Source organism: Rhincodon typus, chromosome 9 (genome assembly GCF_021869965.1).
Source record: "Rhincodon typus isolate 14 chromosome 9, sRhiTyp1.1, whole genome shotgun sequence".
Taxonomy (NCBI): Eukaryota; Metazoa; Chordata; class Chondrichthyes; order Orectolobiformes; family Rhincodontidae; genus Rhincodon; species Rhincodon typus.
In genome coordinates this window covers 19266927-19286923 of record NC_063340.1, presented here as the reverse complement: position 1 = coordinate 19286923, position 19997 = coordinate 19266927, and the positions used below count along the sequence as shown (strand labels likewise).

The window sequence follows — 19997 nt, the reverse complement described above, 5'->3', positions numbered from 1 at the left end:
TATTAGGTAAAAGAGTTAGTCAGAGTAGGGGCAATAAATTTCATCTCAGAAGACAGTATGTAACTAGAATGAGTTATAATGCAGCTGCAAGATGGAGGAGCACTGTTCACCTGACCCTCCAAGGTCAGGTGGGACAGAAACTGCTCACAACTCATTAGCTAAAGAATGCAAACGGTAAATGTAATCATAAATCTTTACATATAACTAACTTTATATTAGAACTAATATTATGGATCTTTAGGAATTAATAAGAACTAATCTCCTTTTGCATCTCGAGATTAGGACAGTGGGAAATATAAGGTGGGTAACAGACTTTGATAGGGATAGCAATGAATACAACAAATAGCAGAATTTGAGCTGCCCTTAGGGATAAGCAAGTCTGGGAAATGCCTGAAAAACAGAGTATAATCATTAACTTTGGAATGTGAATTAATGGAATATACTGTAAGATCCCAAGGCCTGATGATTATAATGCCTGGTAAGCATCATGAGGTCACGGGGATCCTAGGGCTGTCCACTGGAGTTTCCATCATTGATCAGGTATTTACAGGATTGGGCGTATAGATTATGGGGGAGGGACCAATGACAATTTTGCATGTAATTATTGTAGCCCAAAATGTATAAAAGTGCTGTATCTCACTGGGGAAATCAGAGTGTCATTGACCTCTGATCTGAGCTGGTTTTAAGAGGGTGACTGGGCTCCACGTGAAAGCCAGATTAAGAGCAGCCTCTGACCTCTCCCACTCATGTGGTAAGCTCGAATCAAGATCGATTATACTTCTGAACACAGAACTCAAGCTGCTCTTTGACATCTCTCCCCAACAGTCACACTTCAGCTTTTAGCGGTTGGCTTCTATTCAATTTTGGCTCCAATTCTGATGTAGGCAAACTTGCAGATTTAAATTGGTGCGTACAAGCATCAAACATCAGCACTCAAATGTGTATATGAATCCTATAATCTTCCGAGACCAGAGCTATTTTGTTTTATTCATTCACGGGAAGAAGCATTGCTGGCTAGCTCAGCATTTACTGCCCATCTGTTAATGTTCTAGGGTAGGTGGTAGTGAGCTGCCTTCTTGAAATGCTGCAGTCCTTGGTGTGTAGCAATGTCTAAAGTGCTGTTAGGTAGGAGTGCTGGCTGATCTGTGCAATTTCATCCCTTTGTTCAGATTTTGTACTGGTTTGATACAACCAAGTGGCTTACTTGGTCATTTCAGAAGGCATGAAAGAGTCAAACACATTGCTGTAGATGTGGAGTACATGTAGACCAGACCAGGTGAAGACAACAGATTTTCCTCCCTACAGGGCATTTGTGAAATAGATTTTTATGACAATCAACAATGGCGCACAGTTGCCATTAAACTGGCTTTTAGCTGCAGATTTTTTTAAAAATGGAATTCACATTTTTTCTATCTGCAATGGCGGAATTTGAACTCTTGTATCTATTACTTTAACCTGTGACTGTAGATTATTCGTCCACTTATATACATTACCACTGCAGCCTTCCCTCTGTATCTAATCAACAAAAAAATCATTAGTAGTTCTACACACATTATCTAACCAATTAGTTGTTGAATATAGGAAATTATTATTAGATTGTGGGAATGATTTGCCTGCTCACTCTTTTGGTGTAAACAGCTTTGCAACTCAAAGAAATTGAAGAAAGATAGAAAATATTGTAGGTCACCAATGTACCAAGTGTGGAAGAACTGTCACCAACACATATCTACACTAAAGGTGAATTACAGTAAAGTCGCGATTAACACACATACTTTGTCTTTGAGGTCGTTTAGGCCAATATTATTGCAGACTGTTGCCAATTCCTCCTTGTTGAGGTAGCCATTCTTCCCTACTCCCAGCTCATCCCAGATGGCTTGAACGTGGTTTTCTGTAGCTCCAGGGTAAGGAGTGGAGGACCTCCTGGGACTGTCAAAGCCACCAGGATTCCATCTGCTCAACTGACCTAATAGGGAATTTCAAACATAAACTTCATTTATCTATGTTTACAATTTTGACAGATAACTTCAGAGAAAGAACATTTTGCCTGTTTAACTGGGACATGCCAATCTAAGCCATAACAGCACAGTCATTGTGACTCTGAATGCGCCATCCAATTAGTCTCCTGCTTTCTCTCTTGCCACTGTCCAGTTTATGTTCCTTTTTCAAGTATTGTATGTGTCTAATGTTTGTTAGAAAGTTACCAATAAATCTGCTTTGCCCCCTTTTTTGGCAGTCTATTACAGAATGTAATAGCCCGTGCATAAAATTAACATCTTCCTTCTAGCCCTTTTTGCCATTTATAACACTTTAAACCAGTGACTACAATTTATCAAACCAGCTGCCAGTAGAAACAGTGTTTTTCCCGAAGTTCCTCCAACCGCTAGTTCTGTTAAACTTGGACTTAAGGTTTTGAGTTAGTAACTTGTGGGTCTTTCTGTCCATCTGAAGATAATACTTATCTTTAAGTATTTCTACAACTGTGGCAACTTCTTTTAAGAACAAAAGAGAATTTTATTTTAGATATTAACAATTTAGTTCAATTGAATTGCTTAATCAGTATAAAGAGTGTAGGGGCATTCTTAAGAATGAAATCAGGAAGGCAATAAGGGGATATGAGATAGCATTGTCAGATAAGGTTAAAGATAATCCAAAGACATTTGACAAATGCATTAAAAACAAAGGGTAACTAGAGAGAGGGTAGGGACTCTTAAAGATCAAGGAGGCTATCTTTGTGTTGAACTCCATGAGATGGGAGAGATTCTAAATGAATACTTCCCATCAGATTTTACTGTGGAGAAAGAAATGGAGTCTAGAGAATGCAGAGAAATAAATTTTGATGTTTTCACATTACAGAAGAGGAAGTTTGTGAGGTCTTAGAGAATATAAAAGGTGGTTAAATCTCCGGGCCCTGATCTAATGTATCACAGAAAGTTGTGGGAAGTAAGGAAGGAAATTGCGAGGTCCCTTGCAGAAATAATTGCATCATCTATAACTACAGGGAAGGTGCCTGATGACTGGAGGGTGGCTAATGTTGTAACTTTGTTTGACAAAGGTTGTAAAGAGAAACCAGGGAACTATAAACCTGTGAATCTGACTTCAGTTGTGAGTAAATTGTTGGAGGGGATTACAAAAGACAGGATTTATGGACATTTAGAGAGGCAAAAATTGATTAGAGATAGACAGCATGGTTCTGTGTGAGGAAAACTGTGTTACAAACTTGATTGAGTTTTTTGAGTAAGTTACCAAAAAGATTGATGATGGCAAAGCAGTAAACGTTGTTTACTTGGATTTTAGTAAAGCCTTTAACAAGGTTCTGCCTGGTAGACTAATTAGTAAAATTAGGTCACATGGGATTCAGGGTGAGCTTGCCAATTGGATACATAATGGCTTAATGGCAGGAGACAGAGAGCAATCGTGGAGGGTTGCTTTTCAGACCGGAGGCCTGTCACTAGCATTGTTCCACAGGGATCGGTTTTGGGTCCTCCTTTGTTTGTCATTTATATAAATGATTTGGATGAGAATATACAAGGCATGGTTAGTAAGTTTGCAGACAACACCAAAATTGGTGGCATAGTAGACAGTGAAGAAGGTTTTCTAAGATTACAAAGGGATCTTGATCAAAAGGGTTACTGGGGTGAAAAACGGCAAATGGAGTTCATAAATAGATAAATGTGAGGTACTGCATTTTGGTACAACAAACAAGGGTAGGGTTTACTCATGTAATGGTACGGCCTTGGGTAGTATTGTAGAACAGAGGATCTGGGAGTGCAGGTACATTATTCTTTGAAGTTTCCATCACATACAGACAGAGTAGTTAAAAAGGCATTTGGCATGCTTGTCTCAATTGTTCAGTCCTTTGAGTATAGGAGTTGGGAAGTCATGTCGAGGTTGTAAGACATTGGTGAGGTCTCTTTTGGAATACTGCGTCCAGTTCTGGTCATCCGGTTATAAGAAGGATAACATCAACCTCGAGAGGATTCAGAAGAGATTTACCAGGATGTTGCCATGTATGGAAGGTTTGAGTTATAAGGAAAGGCTGGATAGGCTGGGACTTCTTTTCACTGGAGCAGTGAAGGAGGTGACCTGATAGAAGTTTATAAAATAATGAAGGTATAGATAGAGCTAATGGTAGTTGTCTTTTCCCAAGGATGGGGGATTTCACGACTAGGGGGTACATTTTTAAGGTGAGAGGAGAGAGATTTAAAAAGACATGGGGGGCAATTTTTTTTATACAGAGAGGGTGGTTCATGTGTGGAATGAACTGCCTGAGGAAGTGGTGGATGACATTTGGATAAGTACATGAATAGGAAAGGTTTGGAGGGATACGGGCCAGGAGGAGGCAGGTGGGACTATTTAGTTTGGGATTATGTTCGGCTTGGACTAGTTGGACTGAAGGGTCAGTTTCTGTGTTGGGGACTCTGTAACAGCTTTTTAAAGCCTGGCTGTAGATTGCATGGATTATGTGCACGAATAGACTTTTTATTTGTTTAGATTGTTTGTGACCTAATATGGTGTAAATACCAAGGCAAAAAGGTTTGATAGAGCTCTGGAACCTGGATTCTTTTTAAATAAGCTTAAGGGAGATGCCCATAACTGAGAAATATTCAAATTTCACTTTTGACTTTGGGCAGTGTTGCTCCTCTGAAGACTTTGGGCATAGGATGGCTATGCACAGCAGTGCTCCCAAGGAGAGAATGAAAGATTTGTTGAACTAGATTACCTTGGAGTGAAAAGTTAGTGTTCATCCCAAACCTGTAGCATTAGAGTAAAAAACTGAAAAAAATACTTAGAAAGGAACCTCAGGAATGTGATAGCTTCTTCCTGGAGTTATCTGCATTTCCAGTCTAAAGCTTGAAGCCCCAAGTGATTAAAAAAATACTAAAGTGTTAGATACAGGGATTCCAGTGTGAGTATTATACAAGTGGTGTTTTTGGGAACTCACCGGAGTGTTTTGCGTATTCTACAAAAGCTGTTTCGTTTCTTTTTTCCCAAATTATAAAGAGGTGCTTTAGGATTAATGGAATTAATTAACTGCAATTAAAATCTTTGAATTTGTATAATGAATACACAGTGTGGATTATTCTACTTTCTTTTCACTTCTTTTATCATAAACTTCCACTTTGTTGTCCAGACAAGATCTACATTATTGCATGCTTATGTTACAGTGAGGGACCACCTGACAAAAACCAAAACAAGTAAAAATGGGATCCATGGAGCCAGGTTCCTGTCTGAGATCTGACATGTCTAGTAATAACATCTGCTGCCCTTGTCCTTCTCGGTGGTAGGGACAGGGAGTATGGAAGGTGCTGTTGAAGGAGGCCTGGCAAATTGTTGCAATGCATCTTTTAGATGGTTCACACAACTACCACTGTACATGGATGATGAAGGGAGTGAATGTTGAAGGTGCTGAAGGGGGTGCCAAGCAATTGGGCTGCTTTGCTTTGTATGGTATCAAGCTTCCTGAGTACTGTTGGAGCCCTACTCAAACAGGTAAGTGGGGTCTATTTCATCGCACTCCCGAGTTGTGCCTTGTAGATGATGGATATGTTTTAAATAGTCAGGAGGTGTGCTCCTTGCCACAGAATTCCTAGCCTCAGACCTGCACTTGTAGCCATGGTATTTATTTGAGTGGTCCAGTTCAGTTTCTGCTCAATAGTAACCCATAAGGTGTTGATAGCTTCTTTAGTGTCTCCATCAAACTAAAGGCCCTCCTCCCTAATACCATTCTGATAGATCCTCCCTAAACCATCACCTAGGGCTTGACATCATTCTTATGGTAGGGTGCCCAAAATTGGACATAATACTCCTGCTGAATTGTAAACAAAAAGTTCATGAAGGTCAACATAACTTTTTTTTCTACTGTACTCAATTGTGTTATTGGTACATATCACACATTATTTTATTAAACAAGAATCAAAGCAGAAAATGTCTAAAACTAAATATTTTCCATCCTTAAAAATAAAACAAAAATGTACTACTACTTGGGAAAAAAACACTATGTTCCATGTGATGATGAGGTTCACAAAAAAACCTTCCTCTAACTCTGACACTGTAAATTCTACCCTTTCAAAACAAGGGCAACAAGTCACAAGGGTCACAAAATACAAAAGAACTACTATACCCATGAGTGACAATCCCTCTTACCCACCCATCCCCATGGCAATGTGCACGTTCCAAGTGTTATTCATGATGTACAACACTGTGGGAGTCTACAATAGTACTTCATTGCAGTTTAACTTGCTTCTAAAATGTCAAAGGTGCAGCAAAGGGAACGGAGGATGCACAACAGACCATAATTGGAGTGTAGAGATCTTGGAGGGTTGCAGAACTGACAGAGGTTACAGAGGTAGGGAGGGGAGAGGTCATGGATAAATTTAAACACAAGGATGAGAAATTTAAATTAAAGACATTGCCAGTCTAGGTCAGTGAACACAGGGGTGATGAATGAGCAGGATTCGATACAAGTTAGTATGTGGGCAGCAGAGTTTTAGTTGAAATCAGGCTGGTAGAGGGGAGGCCAACCCAGATGACACTGGAAGAATCAAGTCCAGAAGAATTATTTTTCAGATTCATTCGTGGAAAGTGGGCTTTGCTGGCTAAGCCAGAATTTATTGCCTATCTCTAGTTGCTCCTGGGATGATGGTGGTGAGTTGCCTTCTTGAACCACTGCAGTTTATTTGGTTTAGGCACACTCACAATGTTATTAGAAAGAGAGTTTCAGGATTTTGACCTAGTGAATCTGAAGTGACAGCAATATATTTCCAAGTCTGTGTGATGAATGGCTTGGAGGGGAACTTGCAAGTGGTGGGGGTCCCAAGCATATGCTGCTCTTGTCCTTCCAGATGGTAGTGGTCACAAGTTTAGAAAGTGCAATCTGAGAAGCCTTGGTGAATTTCTGCAGTGCATCATGTAAATGGTACATACTGCCGTTACTGTGCATTGGTGGTGGGAGGGGGGTGGGGATGAATAGATGTTTGCGATGTTATGCCAATCAAGTGGGTTGCTTTGTCCTGGATGATGTCAAACTTCTTGAGTGTTGTTGGAGCTGCATCCATTCAGGCAAGTGGGAGTATTCCATCACACTCCTGACTTGTGCCTTATAAATGATAGACCAGCTTTTGGGAGCAAGGAAGTCAGTTATTTGCTGCAGTATTAGTAGCCTCTGATTTGCTCTTGTAGCAACAGTATTGATATGTCTGGTCCAGTTCAGTTTTTGGTCAATGATAACCCGCAAATGTTGACAGTGCAGATTTTGTCAATGGCAATGTCATTGAATGGTGAAAGGCAATGGTTAGATTCTTTCTTGTTGGCGATGGTCATTGCTTGATACTGTTTGACATGAATGTTACTTGCCATTTATCAGCCCAAACCAGGGCACTGTCCAGGTCTTGCTGCGTCTGAGCTTGGATTGTTTCCATATCTGAGGAATTGTGAATCGTGCTGAATATTTTGCAACCACCAACGAACATCTCCATTTGTGACTGAAGAAAGGTCATTGATGAATCAGGTGGAATGGTTGGGCCTAGAACACTACCCTGAATAACTTCTGCAGAGATATCCTGGAACTGAGATGACTTGACTTCCAACAAACACAACCATCTTCCTTTGTGTCAGATAGAACTCCAGCCAGTGGAGAGTTTTTGCGCCAATGCCCATTGACTCGAGCTTTTGTAGGGCTCATTGATGCAACACTCAGTCAAATGAAATCTTGGTGTCAGTAGTAGTCTGTCTCACCTAATCTCTGGAATTCAGCTTTTGTCCATATTTAGACCAAAGTTGCGATAAAAGTCAGGAGCTGAGTGGTCCTGGCAGAACCTAAACTGAGCTTCAATGAGCAGGTTATTATTAATCACGTGCTGCTTGGTAACACTGTTAATGACACGTTCCACCACTGTGATCATGATCAAGAATAGACTGATGGGCCGACAATTGGCTGGGTCAGATTTGTCCTGTTCTTTATGGACAATACATACCCGAGTAATGTATTATATCAGCTGTATTATATTCTGAAGGCACAGCAGACAGTCAGGATTAATTTGATACTCGCGTCTTTTTTTAATGTTGCAATCTGCATTGGGAGTATACAGAAAATTTGAGTAAACAAAATCCTACAAAAATTAGATGCACAAAAAGAAAACAGAATTTGAATCGACAGTACAAATATTCTTCAGAAAGCCCCAAAGGCGATCAGAACTGCTATAAATAAAATGGCTAAAAACTGCTCGATCAAGGTCACTTGCAAAACATGTCATTTGAATTTTGATCCCAACACTCACCTAGTCCCTTTCACCCTTCACCTGGATTTGGTAATCTGCACTGACTCCTGATGCTGCAACACCTAAATCCTCACCCACATGTTCTAATTCCTCCATGGTCTCACCCACTCCTCACCCCTATGGCTTCTGCCAGTCCTACAAGAATTCTGCGATCCTCAAACTCTTACAACCACCACTTCCTTCACCCCAACATTGGCAGCTATGTCTTCAGTCATCCGGTCCCCAAACCTCTCTGCCTCATGACTTTTCCCCTGAAGACACTCCTTAAAACTTAGCTGTGGCCAAGCTTTTTGTCCCTTTTCAAATATGTCATACTTTGACTTAGTTTGTCCGATCATGCTCATATGCAGAAGAGGCTGAAGGGCCTACTTCTCATTCTGAGCTGAATCAAGCCCCATGGGACATTTTACTGCATTTACATTACTAATTAAATGAAAGCTGCTGGATAGAAAAAGTAATAGTCAGATGCTAACACTGTATAAAAATATGAACACTTTACCTTGTGCTTCAAAGATTTCATGCAAAGTTTCTTTATGATGCTCAAGCTCTTCATCAGTCTTGATGCTCTGTAACAGAAAATCACCCTAATAAATTCAAGGTTACAATCAGGGAACATGAAGATAAATTTTCCACTACATGTGCTGAGGTGCCAGGACAAGTACAGCGCAAATTCTGCACTTGCGCAAAGTGTGACTAGGCAATCTTGCTGAAACTCTCAGAGTCTACATTCAAGAGCTCCTAGCTTGGTCTCAATTATACTTAATTGTGTTATTAGTACATATCCCATGTTGTTTCATTAAACAAGAACCAAAAAACTCGACATTTTCTACCCTTGAAAAAAAAACAAAAATGCATAATTCCACCGACTCAGCGTCATTCATGGGCTCCTAGGTTGACTTGAGCCTGATGTTGGGCAGGGGTTGGCTGGTTGGGCTAGGAGAAGTGGTGATAGAAAAGTACACAGTAATGAAGAAGACTGCAAACAGAAATTGCTGGAAAAGCTCAGCGGGTCTGGCAGCATCTGTGGAGAAGAAATCAGAGTCAACTTTTCAGGTCCAGTGACCCTTCCTCAGAACGTTCTGAAACCTGAAATGACAGGATTGTGCTGCACAGCGATGGATGAGCCAAATGATATTCATTGTCTAAACACACACAAACAAAGTTAGAGGAAGATGTCCAACATCAGGGAACTCTTCTCCAAACTGAAGACACAATAAGGTGCCAGCTATCACCCTGCAGTAACACAATCGCATCAGATTCAGAAGTAGAACATGGAACAATACAACACAGAAAGGCGCCCTTTGGCCCAGGATGTTGTACTGAACATGCTGCCGAATTAAACTAATCCATTCTGCCTGTCCTTGGTCCATATCCCTCCATTTCTTGCACATTCATCTCTGTTTATCTAAAAACCCCTTAAATGCCCCTATTGTATCTGCCACCACCACCCCAGGCAGTGCATTCCAGAAACCTACCGCTCTCTGTGTAAAAATCTTGCCCCTCACACCTACTTTGAACTTTTCCTCTCCCACCTTAAATGCATGCCCCCTAGTATTAGACATTTCAACTCTGGGAAAAGCAGTCTGACTGTCAACCCTATCTACACATCTCATCATTTTATAGATTTCAATCAAGTCTCCCCTCAGCCTCCACCACTCCAGAGATCGCAACCAGAGTTTTTCTAACTTCTCCTTATAGTTTATATGCTCATACCAGGCAGCATCCTGGTAAACCTCTTCTGCACTCTCTCCAAAGCCTCCACATCCTTCCTGCAACGTGGATTCAAGTCCCACGCCACAGAGCCAAGACAAAATCTTGATTGACTCTCTGCACAGTTCAGAGAGAGTGCTGCACTGTCTTTTATATGAGATGCTAAATTATTGCTCCATCTGCCCTCTCAGGTAGCTGTAAAAGATCGCAGAATACCATTTTGAAGAGGGGCAAGAAAGAGTTCTGCCTAACTAACATTTCTTCCTCAACCAATATCCCTGAGAATTATCACTGTGCTTCCCACATTACAATGTCAAAATATACTTCATTGCCACAAAGTTCTTTGGGATATCCCGAGGAGGTGAAAGACATGACACAATTGGAAATGAAGGCAAAATGGTCCAGTTTCAGGATGAGTAATCCAGTATTCCAGAGTAATGCTGCAGAGACACAAATTCAAAACTCACCTTGCACCTGGAATGTAAAAAAATCGATGCTTTGGAATAAAGGCTAATCACAGAATGCTACAGAAACTCTGCAGGGCTTGCACTGAGGATAAAGAAACAGAGTTAACATTTTGAGTCCAGCATGACTCTTCTTCGTTGTTCACTCTGGAACAATGATCTCAATCTATCAGATTGAGACGTCATAAATCCTTCCTCACCTCCCAGCCCAAAATGAAAAGATTGTGTGGCCCCATCACCATGTTAAATCATAGAATCCCTACAGTGTGGAAACAAGCACTACGGCCCAACAAGCCCACACTGACCCTCACAGAATGGCATAGATTCAGATCTAACAATTCAAAACTGGGCATCCATGAGCCACTGTGGGTCATCAACAGCACGTGAATCCTTTTCGACAGGATTCAACAACACCCCTGACAATTTGAAATCACATGACCTCATGTATCGCCCACTCTACCACAATCATCAAGCTAAGGGATTATCTCTGATTCAATGCGGAGTAAGGAGTATGTCAAAAGCAGCCTGAGCCTACCTAAAAAAAAACAAAACACAACAAAATTACAAGGCAGAGCTATAAACATACTGAACAGCTGAAGTAGAATGCTATGGACAGTACAAAGCAAACTTGTCATCAACATATCAGGTCAAAGGTCTGTAGTCCTGCCACAACCAATTGTGAATTATAGTTGACAAGTTAACAACTAAGCCAAGACTGCTCCAAAAAGATCCCACTTGATTGATGGGGGAGTCCAGCATGTCAATGTAAAGGATAAGGCTGAAGCATTTGCACTCATTTTCAGACAGAAGTGTACAGTAGATAATCCAACTCAGCCTTACCCTGAAGACCCAAGCACCAAGTATTTAGCCCACTCAATTTATTCTATGTGACATCATAGAAATGGTTGAATGCACTAGATATTACAAAGGTGATGGGCCCTGACAACATCCTATCTGCAGCGAAGAGGACATGGGCTGCAGAACTAGCTATGTCCTCAGCAAAGTTATTCCAATACATCTACAACACTGGCATCCATCCAGCGATGCGGAAAATTGCCCAGCTACCATGTGTCTGCAAAAACCCAACCAATTACCACTATATCAGCCTACTCTTAATCATCACCAAAGTGATAGAAAGTATTATCAACAATGCTTGCAACCAACATTTTGTGGTGGTGTGTCACAGTTTACTCAAGGAGTTCAAATTGCTAAGATTCTTATTTTGGCATTAACTCAATAATAATTTTCTCTGGTTCATTCCTCAGGGCAATATCTTGATTAATTAGACTTTATCTCCAGGTTTAAACTTAAACAAACTTTGGCAGTTAACTATCGGTCATAGAGTCATAAAACACAGAAACAGACCCTTCAGTCCAACCAGTCCATGTCGACCATAATCCCAAACTAAACTAGTCCCATGTGCCGGAGTTTGGTCCATTTCCCTCCAAACCTTTCCTATTCACATACTTATCCAAATGTCTTTTAAACGTTGTAACTGTACCCACATCCAGCACTTCCTCTGGAAGTTCATTCCACAAACTACTCTCTGTATAAAAAAGTTACCCCTCATGTCCTTTTTAAATCTTTCTCCTCTCACCTTAAAAATATGCCCCAAAGATTTGAAATCCCCTGCCCCAGGGAAAAGACGCCTGCTATTCACTGTATCTATATGCCGCATGTTTCTAAAACCGTCTAAAAAGGTCACCCCTCAACCTGCTACACTCCAGTGAAAACAGTCTTAGCCTATCCAGACTCTAGCTATGAAGAGAGGTTGAGTAGATTAGGGTTATTTACATTAGAAAGACGGAGGTTGAGGGGGGAACCTGATTGAGGTCTACAAAATCATGAGAGGTATAGACAGGGTGGATAGCAAGAAGCTTTTTCCCCGAGTGGGGGACTCAATTACTAGGGGTCACGATTTCAAGGTGAGAGGGGAAAAGGTTAAGGGAGATATGTGTGGAAAGTTCTTTACGCAGAGGGTCGTGGGTGCCTGGAACGCGTTGCCAGCGGAGGTGGTAGAGGCAGGCACAATAGCGTTATTTAAGATGTATCTAGACAGATACATGAATGGGCAGGGAACAGAGGGATACAGATCCTTGGAAAGTAGGCGAAAGGTTTAGATAGAGGATCTGGATCGGCGCAGGCTTGGAGGGCTGAAGGGCCTGTTCCTGTGCTGTAATTTTCTTTGTTCTTTGTTCCTTGTTCTCCCCATAACTCAAACCTTCCATTCCTGGCAACATTCTGGTAAACCTTTTCTGAACCCTCTCCAGCTTAATAATGTCCTTCCAAAACAGGGCAACCAGAACTGGACACAGTACTCCAGAACAGGCCTCACCAATGTCCTGTACAACCTCAGCACGACTTCCCAACGTCATCTAACTAAACAGCTCCTCTAGACTCCACTTGCCAACCAATCAGTTCTCTCTCCTCATATGGTACAAAATTCGTTCCTTTTACATTGGAATTCTTGCAAACATCCTGATAATTGCAGGATTAAAAGCATCAACAAATTGTGTCTTTTTTCAGCAACAGTCAAATAATCTCACTAATGCTTGGTTGGGGTTTCATTCTGGAACTTGTCTTTAGATCTCACAACAGCCTTCGCTCAAACATGAACAGAAGCACTAAATTCCAGACGTGAGATGAGCGTGACAGTTAGGCCTTAAAAACTGAAGGCAATGGAAATCAGTGGAATATTTCACTGGTTGGAGTCGAACTGAACCCAAGGCAAAACGACTATGGTTGTTTGAAGCCAGTCAACTCCAGATCATTATGCAGGAGTTCCCCATGATAATATCCTAGGCTCAATCACGTTCGGCTTCATCAATTATCTTCCCTCCATCAAAAACTCAGAAGTCGGGATGTTTGCTAATAATTGTAGAGTGTTCAGTGAACCTTCGCAAATTCTGAGAATCCAAAATGCTTCACACCTACATGCAGCAAGACCCAAATGACTTCCAGGCTCAGGCTATTAAGTGATGAATGACTTTTGTAAGTCCACAAGACAAAGGTACAAAAGTAGGCCTTTCAGCTATCGAGTCTGTTCTGCCATTCAGTGTGATCAGGACTAATCTACTCATCCTCAAATCCACTTTCTGGTCTTATCCCTAATATCCTTGCTTTCTTTAATGATTAGAAATCTGTCTCTCACAGCCTTGTGATCGTCTCCTTAACTATCCTGCCTCGACACTGCGGCACTCCCTCAGCGCCGACCCTCCGACACTGCAGCACTCCCTCAGCGCTGACCCTCCGACAGTGCGGCACTCCCTCAGCGCCGACCCTCCGACACCACCTCAGCGCTGATCCTTTGACATTGCTGCACTCCCTCAGCACTGACCATCCAACAGTGTGGCACTCCCTCAGCGCCGACTCTCCAACACTCCCTCAGCACTGACCATCCGACAGTGCGGCACTCCCTCAGCACTGACCCTCTGACAGTGCAGTGTAGTACTGACCTTCCCTCTATCATAAGGTCAGAAGTGGAGATGTTTGCCAATGATTGCACGTTGTCCAGCACCAGTCACCAGTCCCCACTTGCCTGGATAAATGCAGTTCCCACAATACTCCAGCAACTTGACATCATCCAGGACAAAGCAGCCCACTTGTTTGGCACCAACAATGTTCAGTAGCAGCAGGGTGTACTATCTACAAGATGCACTGCAGAAAGTCACCAAAGATCCCTAGTCAGCACCTTCCAAACCACGACTACTTCCATTTAGAAGGACAAGGGCAGCAGATACATGAAAACACCAACCACTGTAAGTTCCCCATCAAGCCAAGGATGGAAATGATTTGCCCTTCCCTCAGTGTTGCTGGGTTAAATCCTGAAACTTCTTCAACAAAAAAATAAAAGTAAGGATCAACTGAACTTCACTTGTCCGCAAAAGTCTTGGAAAGTATTCACAGCACAAAACCAGGCTGTTTGGTCCATCTGCTGTTTTCCTTTTCCTGCTCCACATGAGCCTCCTCACACTCTCTCTACATTTCAACTCCATCAGTGTATCATTCAATCATTTCTTCCTTGTGTGTTTATCCCTTGACAACTCCATATCAGAATATACTCAACATTTGTACCACTCTCTGGGTGACGGGTTTTCTCTTGAATTTCCGATTGGATTTGTCAGTGACAGTGACAGTCTTATGTTGATAACCTCTTGGGCTCCGGACCCTGCAACAAGGTATGTGGAGATCAGAACTGTGCACAGTGTTCCAAGTGTGGTCTAACTGAGAGATATGGAGATCAGAATTGTGCACAGCGCAAATGTGAGAGGGTGCAGAAAAGATTTACAAGGATGTTGCCAGGACTGGAAGATTTGAGTTATAAGGAGAGGGCTGGGGCTTTTTTCTCTGGAGCTTCGGAGGTTGAGGGTGACCTTATAGGTGTTTATAAAATCATGAGGGGCACGGATAAGGTGAACAGCCAAGGTCTTTTACCTAGGGTGGGGGAGTCCAAAACTAGACAGCATAGGTTTAAGGTGAGAGGGGTAAGATTTAAAAAGAACCTGAGGGTGGTGCATTTTATGGAATAAGCTGTCAGAGGAAGTGGTGGAGGCTGGTACAATGACAATATTTAAAAGGTACCTAGATAGGTACATGAATAGGAAATGGCTAGCAAGACACGGGCCAAATGCTGGCAAATGGGACTAGGTGATATTGGGATATCTGGTGGGGGCGAACGAGTTGGATTGAAGGGCCCATTTCCTTGCCATATGACTTGATCATCACTCTTGAGTTCTCTTTCTTTTTTTACCCGGTATCCTTTTCTCTGGTGATTGTAATTTTTTAACTTCCTCTCTTTCAATTGCTTGATTTACAATTGTATCTGGGACTGTAGTTGTGTCCTCCCCAGGGAATACAGACATAAGCATATCTGTACAATTCATCCTCCATTTCCTTATTTTCTCATTACTAATAAACCAGACTCATTCACTGGAGAGATCTGAACACTGTAGGAACAAGGATGAGAACTTAAAATTTGAGTATCAAACCAGTGTATTTCAGTGAGTACACAAATGATGCGTGGTCAGGATTTGATGTGGGTTGGGGTACAGGCATTTCTGGAAAGGGAAGATGGAAGGTTGACAAGGATTTGAACAGCACAGTAAAATGGACAAACCTCTATGCTCTCAAGAGATGCTGAATGTCTCAAAGTATTTCTGCTGGTGCTTTGTGTGAACAGTTCATCCTTTGTTGTCCTAAAGCAAAGTGAATCCTCCAAATCGTCTGTCGTTTCCACTTTGGAATTCAAAAATTCGGGTATAGATCGGCGGCCATATCGTTTGGCTCCCCTGACGTACTTTGGCTCAACCTGCTCTGGGGTAGCTGAAATCAATAAACATACAAACTCAGGCACACAGAAACCTTTGTTGAAATCTCCCCTGCCCCATAACAATGTCTTCGCAGAAGAAGTTTACTTATTTGAGAAGAGGCAAGGTGTTGAATTTAAAACTCAAAGGAGTTATGTTACTCTTTAATCACCTAATCAAACTAACGTACAAGAAAATAAAACTGGACCATTAAACAAAGCAAAGCAATCTACTACAACATTTCCATTTCTCACTCTAAACAAATCTTTAGAATTGGATAATAAAATGGGTCAACAAACCATGTTAATTACTTATACATTCTCTGACCCCTAAAAACCAGCTGGGAGCTGACCAATACACTAACTGCCAGTCTGGTGATTAGAGCCTTCATTACTCCTCAATTTCTATGTGACCACAATGGACCCTTAGAGACTTCTTTGCAAACAATGACAGACAGGAAGATTCCATTTGGTTGATCCAGTTTCTGCAGGGCTTAAATTTTGGGGGCTACTCCTCTGACAAGTAATGGTCTTGAGGAAGGCTAATTTTGACGGAAAGATTGTTTGTAACAAGTCTCTGTTTGAGAGACAAATGCCCAAATTAGAGCTTGAAAGTATAAAACTAACAGGGAAATATAAACTTTCGTCCTCATTCTCAAGAATGTATGTGAAAACTTGTTGCAAGTGGCAATTCACATCATTCTGTGGGTGGCAAGAGTTCTATGTACAAAGCCACAGCTGACAAAGACAAACATGCAAAATTAGACACTAATTGCAACCCAGCCAGGAGCTCTGAAGCCAGATACAGCGCATTACAAGCAGAGATCGCATATTGAATAAAGACTGCAAGACTAAAGTTTACATCTTCTGCTCTGCATGAGTCTGTTCCACCATGCAGTATCTTTATCCACTAAGTTATCAGAAGAACAGTAAATAGGCTTTAAAATAATTTTATTAATTAAAGCTGATTGGTGGCCTTAAACTATAGCCAAATTCCATTTTAATAGGTTTGTGTATTCTACTTCAAAATGATGCTATAAATATTCAGAACTGACCAGAGACATCACAGGAAATATAAAATGTGTCAGAGTCAATCGTGTCTTAAAATGACTAAACAGACCAAAATTCAGACACAACATAGCAGCAGGATTGGCTGAACTGTGCTGGTGTTTAAAGCTAACAAAAACGGGGTATTAGTTTATTTTTTAAAATATCCTGCGTTAATAGCTTACAATTGAACATTTCATACAACAGTCTTATTTTCATAACAGTTACTGATTGGTAATAACTGCGTGTGTATTCACAGTTTTAAACTGGAACATGACAAAGGAACTCCCAACAACAGACAACAATTTTTGCAAATAATTACGGTGAATGTAGAAAATGCTTTAACTACATTCATCACCTGCCTTCAACAATGCATTTACTTCCCTCAGCTTCCATTTATTTTATAGTAAATTAAACAACTATCACAACCCTGCAAACCACCCCACTCCCACCCCCATCCACTAAGGTGCTCATTGACTCCTTAAAAGACAGCATATGCATTAAACTGTCTCTGCTGTTTCCCTGGGACTAAAGGCCAATGTTTCTCCCTAACTAATCACAACACTCACCACAATAGTGTCTCTTTCCCTTGCCATACGCTTTCCACAGTCACCGTATTCATACAAACTATTCACAATTCCTTAATCTCAATCCTAAAGAACCCCATTGACTGTCAAATCCTCCCCACTTCCTGGCCCCCATGCTAGCTGACATTGGAAATTGTTTCCTTAATTTAGACACAATTCCTCTTTATTTTCAAAACCTCTCATTTTTAAAAAAAATATGGATATGCAATGCAAGTGCCATAAACATGGATCAAGAACTGGAAAGTAAGATTAGACAGGATAGCTCTTTTTTGCCCTGCACGACCACAATGGGCTAAATGGCCTCATTCTACACTAAACTTTCTACGGTTTTACCTTCCTCTTTTCAAGAAACCCACCAAACAAATTTCAAAGCCTTCATCATTGCAAACTGCCAACTTTCCTTTCCACTCCCAAGTCCCTGAACACATTATACGAGATCCCAACTCTCCCAAAAAACTAAGTGGTTCTAACTAAAGACACATTCCTGATGATACATGATCTTTCCTTGTGCTCACTACAGCCTTTTGACAATTAACTGCACCATTTACCTCCATTACCTCTTTTCAAGTATCTAACTTGGTAAAACTGCCTTCATTTGATACTGTTCTCACTTATCCAATACTTCTCTTCCATCCACCAGAAGCATCTTTGGTCCCGTTACCCTCCTTTGCCTTCCTCCTATCAGTGGTCACTGTAGTGATTATAACGAGATCAGTTAGGTGGACCTCACAGAATGAGTTTTCTGATTGTACCAGATTAACAGCCCAAATCAGGGAGCCATAGCTGACAGACAACAACAGGAGTATCAGACATCCTGTTCCGTCAGAGCTGGTTCTGAGGAAGCTGGATCAGTGTCAAAGAGTCTCCACGTGTAAATAAACGGTGACTTGGTGATGGGATACCAGCCTCTGTGGAGTTATTTCAGTGGCGACGAGAGAAAAGCATGCTTGACAAGAAACTTGTTCGCAACAGTCGTCTTTGAGTTGGGGTAAGCAATTCTAATATTCTGCTTTTATTTGGGAAGCATGACCCATTCGATCCTGCTGTCAAAGACTGGGCCCAGTACATGGAAAGAATGCATTTCTTTTTCCTAGTAGGGTAATGGGCTCAGTGGTGGTAGGGAATTGGAGAAGCGGGATCTAGAGAAGGTTGGTCTAGTCAATGGCTGTATCAGCAGTTTCAAGAATATATTAACAGTTTTTTTTTCTAGACTGAATAGTTATTAAGATTATTTCGATAAAAGTTGCAACCCCAGTATGCAACAACAATAGGCATTAAAGAAAAGAGAAGGAACAAGAAGTGTAGACAAGCACATCCTTCTACAATTAAGATCTACCAATGCCAATTTAGAACAATTAAATACTAAAAACTAAAACTGTACAAGTGGCATCTAAACAAAACCAGTAAGGATTCTTAAATTCATATGTGGAAGACCTAAGCTAATACTAGGACCAGTATTAATAAAGTTACAAAATAGTTGCTATCTTATCTTCCTATGGCATCCTCTATCCAACAACTGAAAGGTAGTACAAGCAACTAGTGAATTCCCTTGCTTTTGAAGTAAAATGTTGGCAAAATTGTAAAATGAATGCCCACAATTAATGTCTGCTAAAGCTCATTGTAGTGACTGTATCAAGGTCAGTCAGGTGGACATCGTAGAATATGAGTTCCCTGATTAGGCTGTTAATCTGGTCCAATCAGGGAGCCCTGGCTAACAGAAATAAACAGGAATGTCAGAGGCTCTGTTGACTGAGAGGAGGCTCTGAAGGAGCTGGATCAGTGCTAAGGACTCTCCACCTGTAAATAAAGGGTGACTTGGTGATAGGACACCGGCCTCTGTGGAGTTATTTCGGTGGCGACAAGAGAAAAGCACGCTCCTAAAGAAATTGCCCTCACAACAGTCGTCTTGAGTTGGAGTAAGCAATTCTGGCATCATGCCGTTATTTGGGAAGCTTGACTCATTCAATCCTGCTCTCTGAGACTGGGCCCAGTATGTGGAATAAATGCATTATTTTGTCTGGGCAAATGATATCAGGGCAGATGAAAAGCAATGAGTAATCTTCCCGACAGCTTGTGGACCTGCAGCTTTTTTGGTTATTAGGAGGCTGACTTGCTCTAAGGCACTCTTTTGATTCTAAAACCTTTGAAGCGTTGACGGATTTAGTTAAGGATTATTATGACCCCAAGCCTCCTCTTATTCTGAGATGCTATTGGTTTCACTCGGCAATTCAAGAATCAGGGGAATCTGTATGGGATTTTTGACTAGGTTGAGATGACTGGCAGAGGCATGTGACTTTGGTTCAACCACTAATGAGATTTTGAAAGACCATTTGTTAAGTGGGATTAATGATGTGACCATGCAAAAGGGCCTACGAGCTGAAGCAAACTGGACTTCAAACAGGCACTATAATTGGCTTTATTATTGGAAAATGCGGCAAGTAGAGCATAGGAGTTGCAGGGTATGCTGATGGAAGTGGTCATTCTCGCCAGGGCAACTGAGCTTGAAGAACACCACTTGAGTGAAGGCAATCGCATAGCCTCACTCAGGACATATCCTGGTTGAGAGATTCTAGGTCAGCCCACAGCAAAACCCAAAAACAAAGCGAAG

At 41.4% G+C, this 19997-nt stretch overlaps 1 protein-coding gene across 1 annotated transcript in view; it reads right to left on the bottom strand.

Annotated features, from left to right (window-relative positions):
- Nucleotides 1-1717: 1717 nt before the first annotated feature.
- Nucleotides 1718-19997, bottom strand: part of LOC125483954 (ninein-like protein) — a 46971-nt gene continuing 28691 nt past the window's right edge. Inside the window, exons 4-6 of the mRNA XM_048600678.1 lie at nucleotides 15567-15772; nucleotides 8776-8842; nucleotides 1718-1963 (exon numbers count right to left, since the gene is read on the bottom strand). Of these exons, the coding sequence (XP_048456635.1) occupies nucleotides 1743-1963; nucleotides 8776-8842; nucleotides 15567-15772 (494 nt within the window). The 3' untranslated portion in view covers nucleotides 1718-1742. The remainder of the gene's footprint in view (nucleotides 1964-8775; nucleotides 8843-15566; nucleotides 15773-19997) is intronic.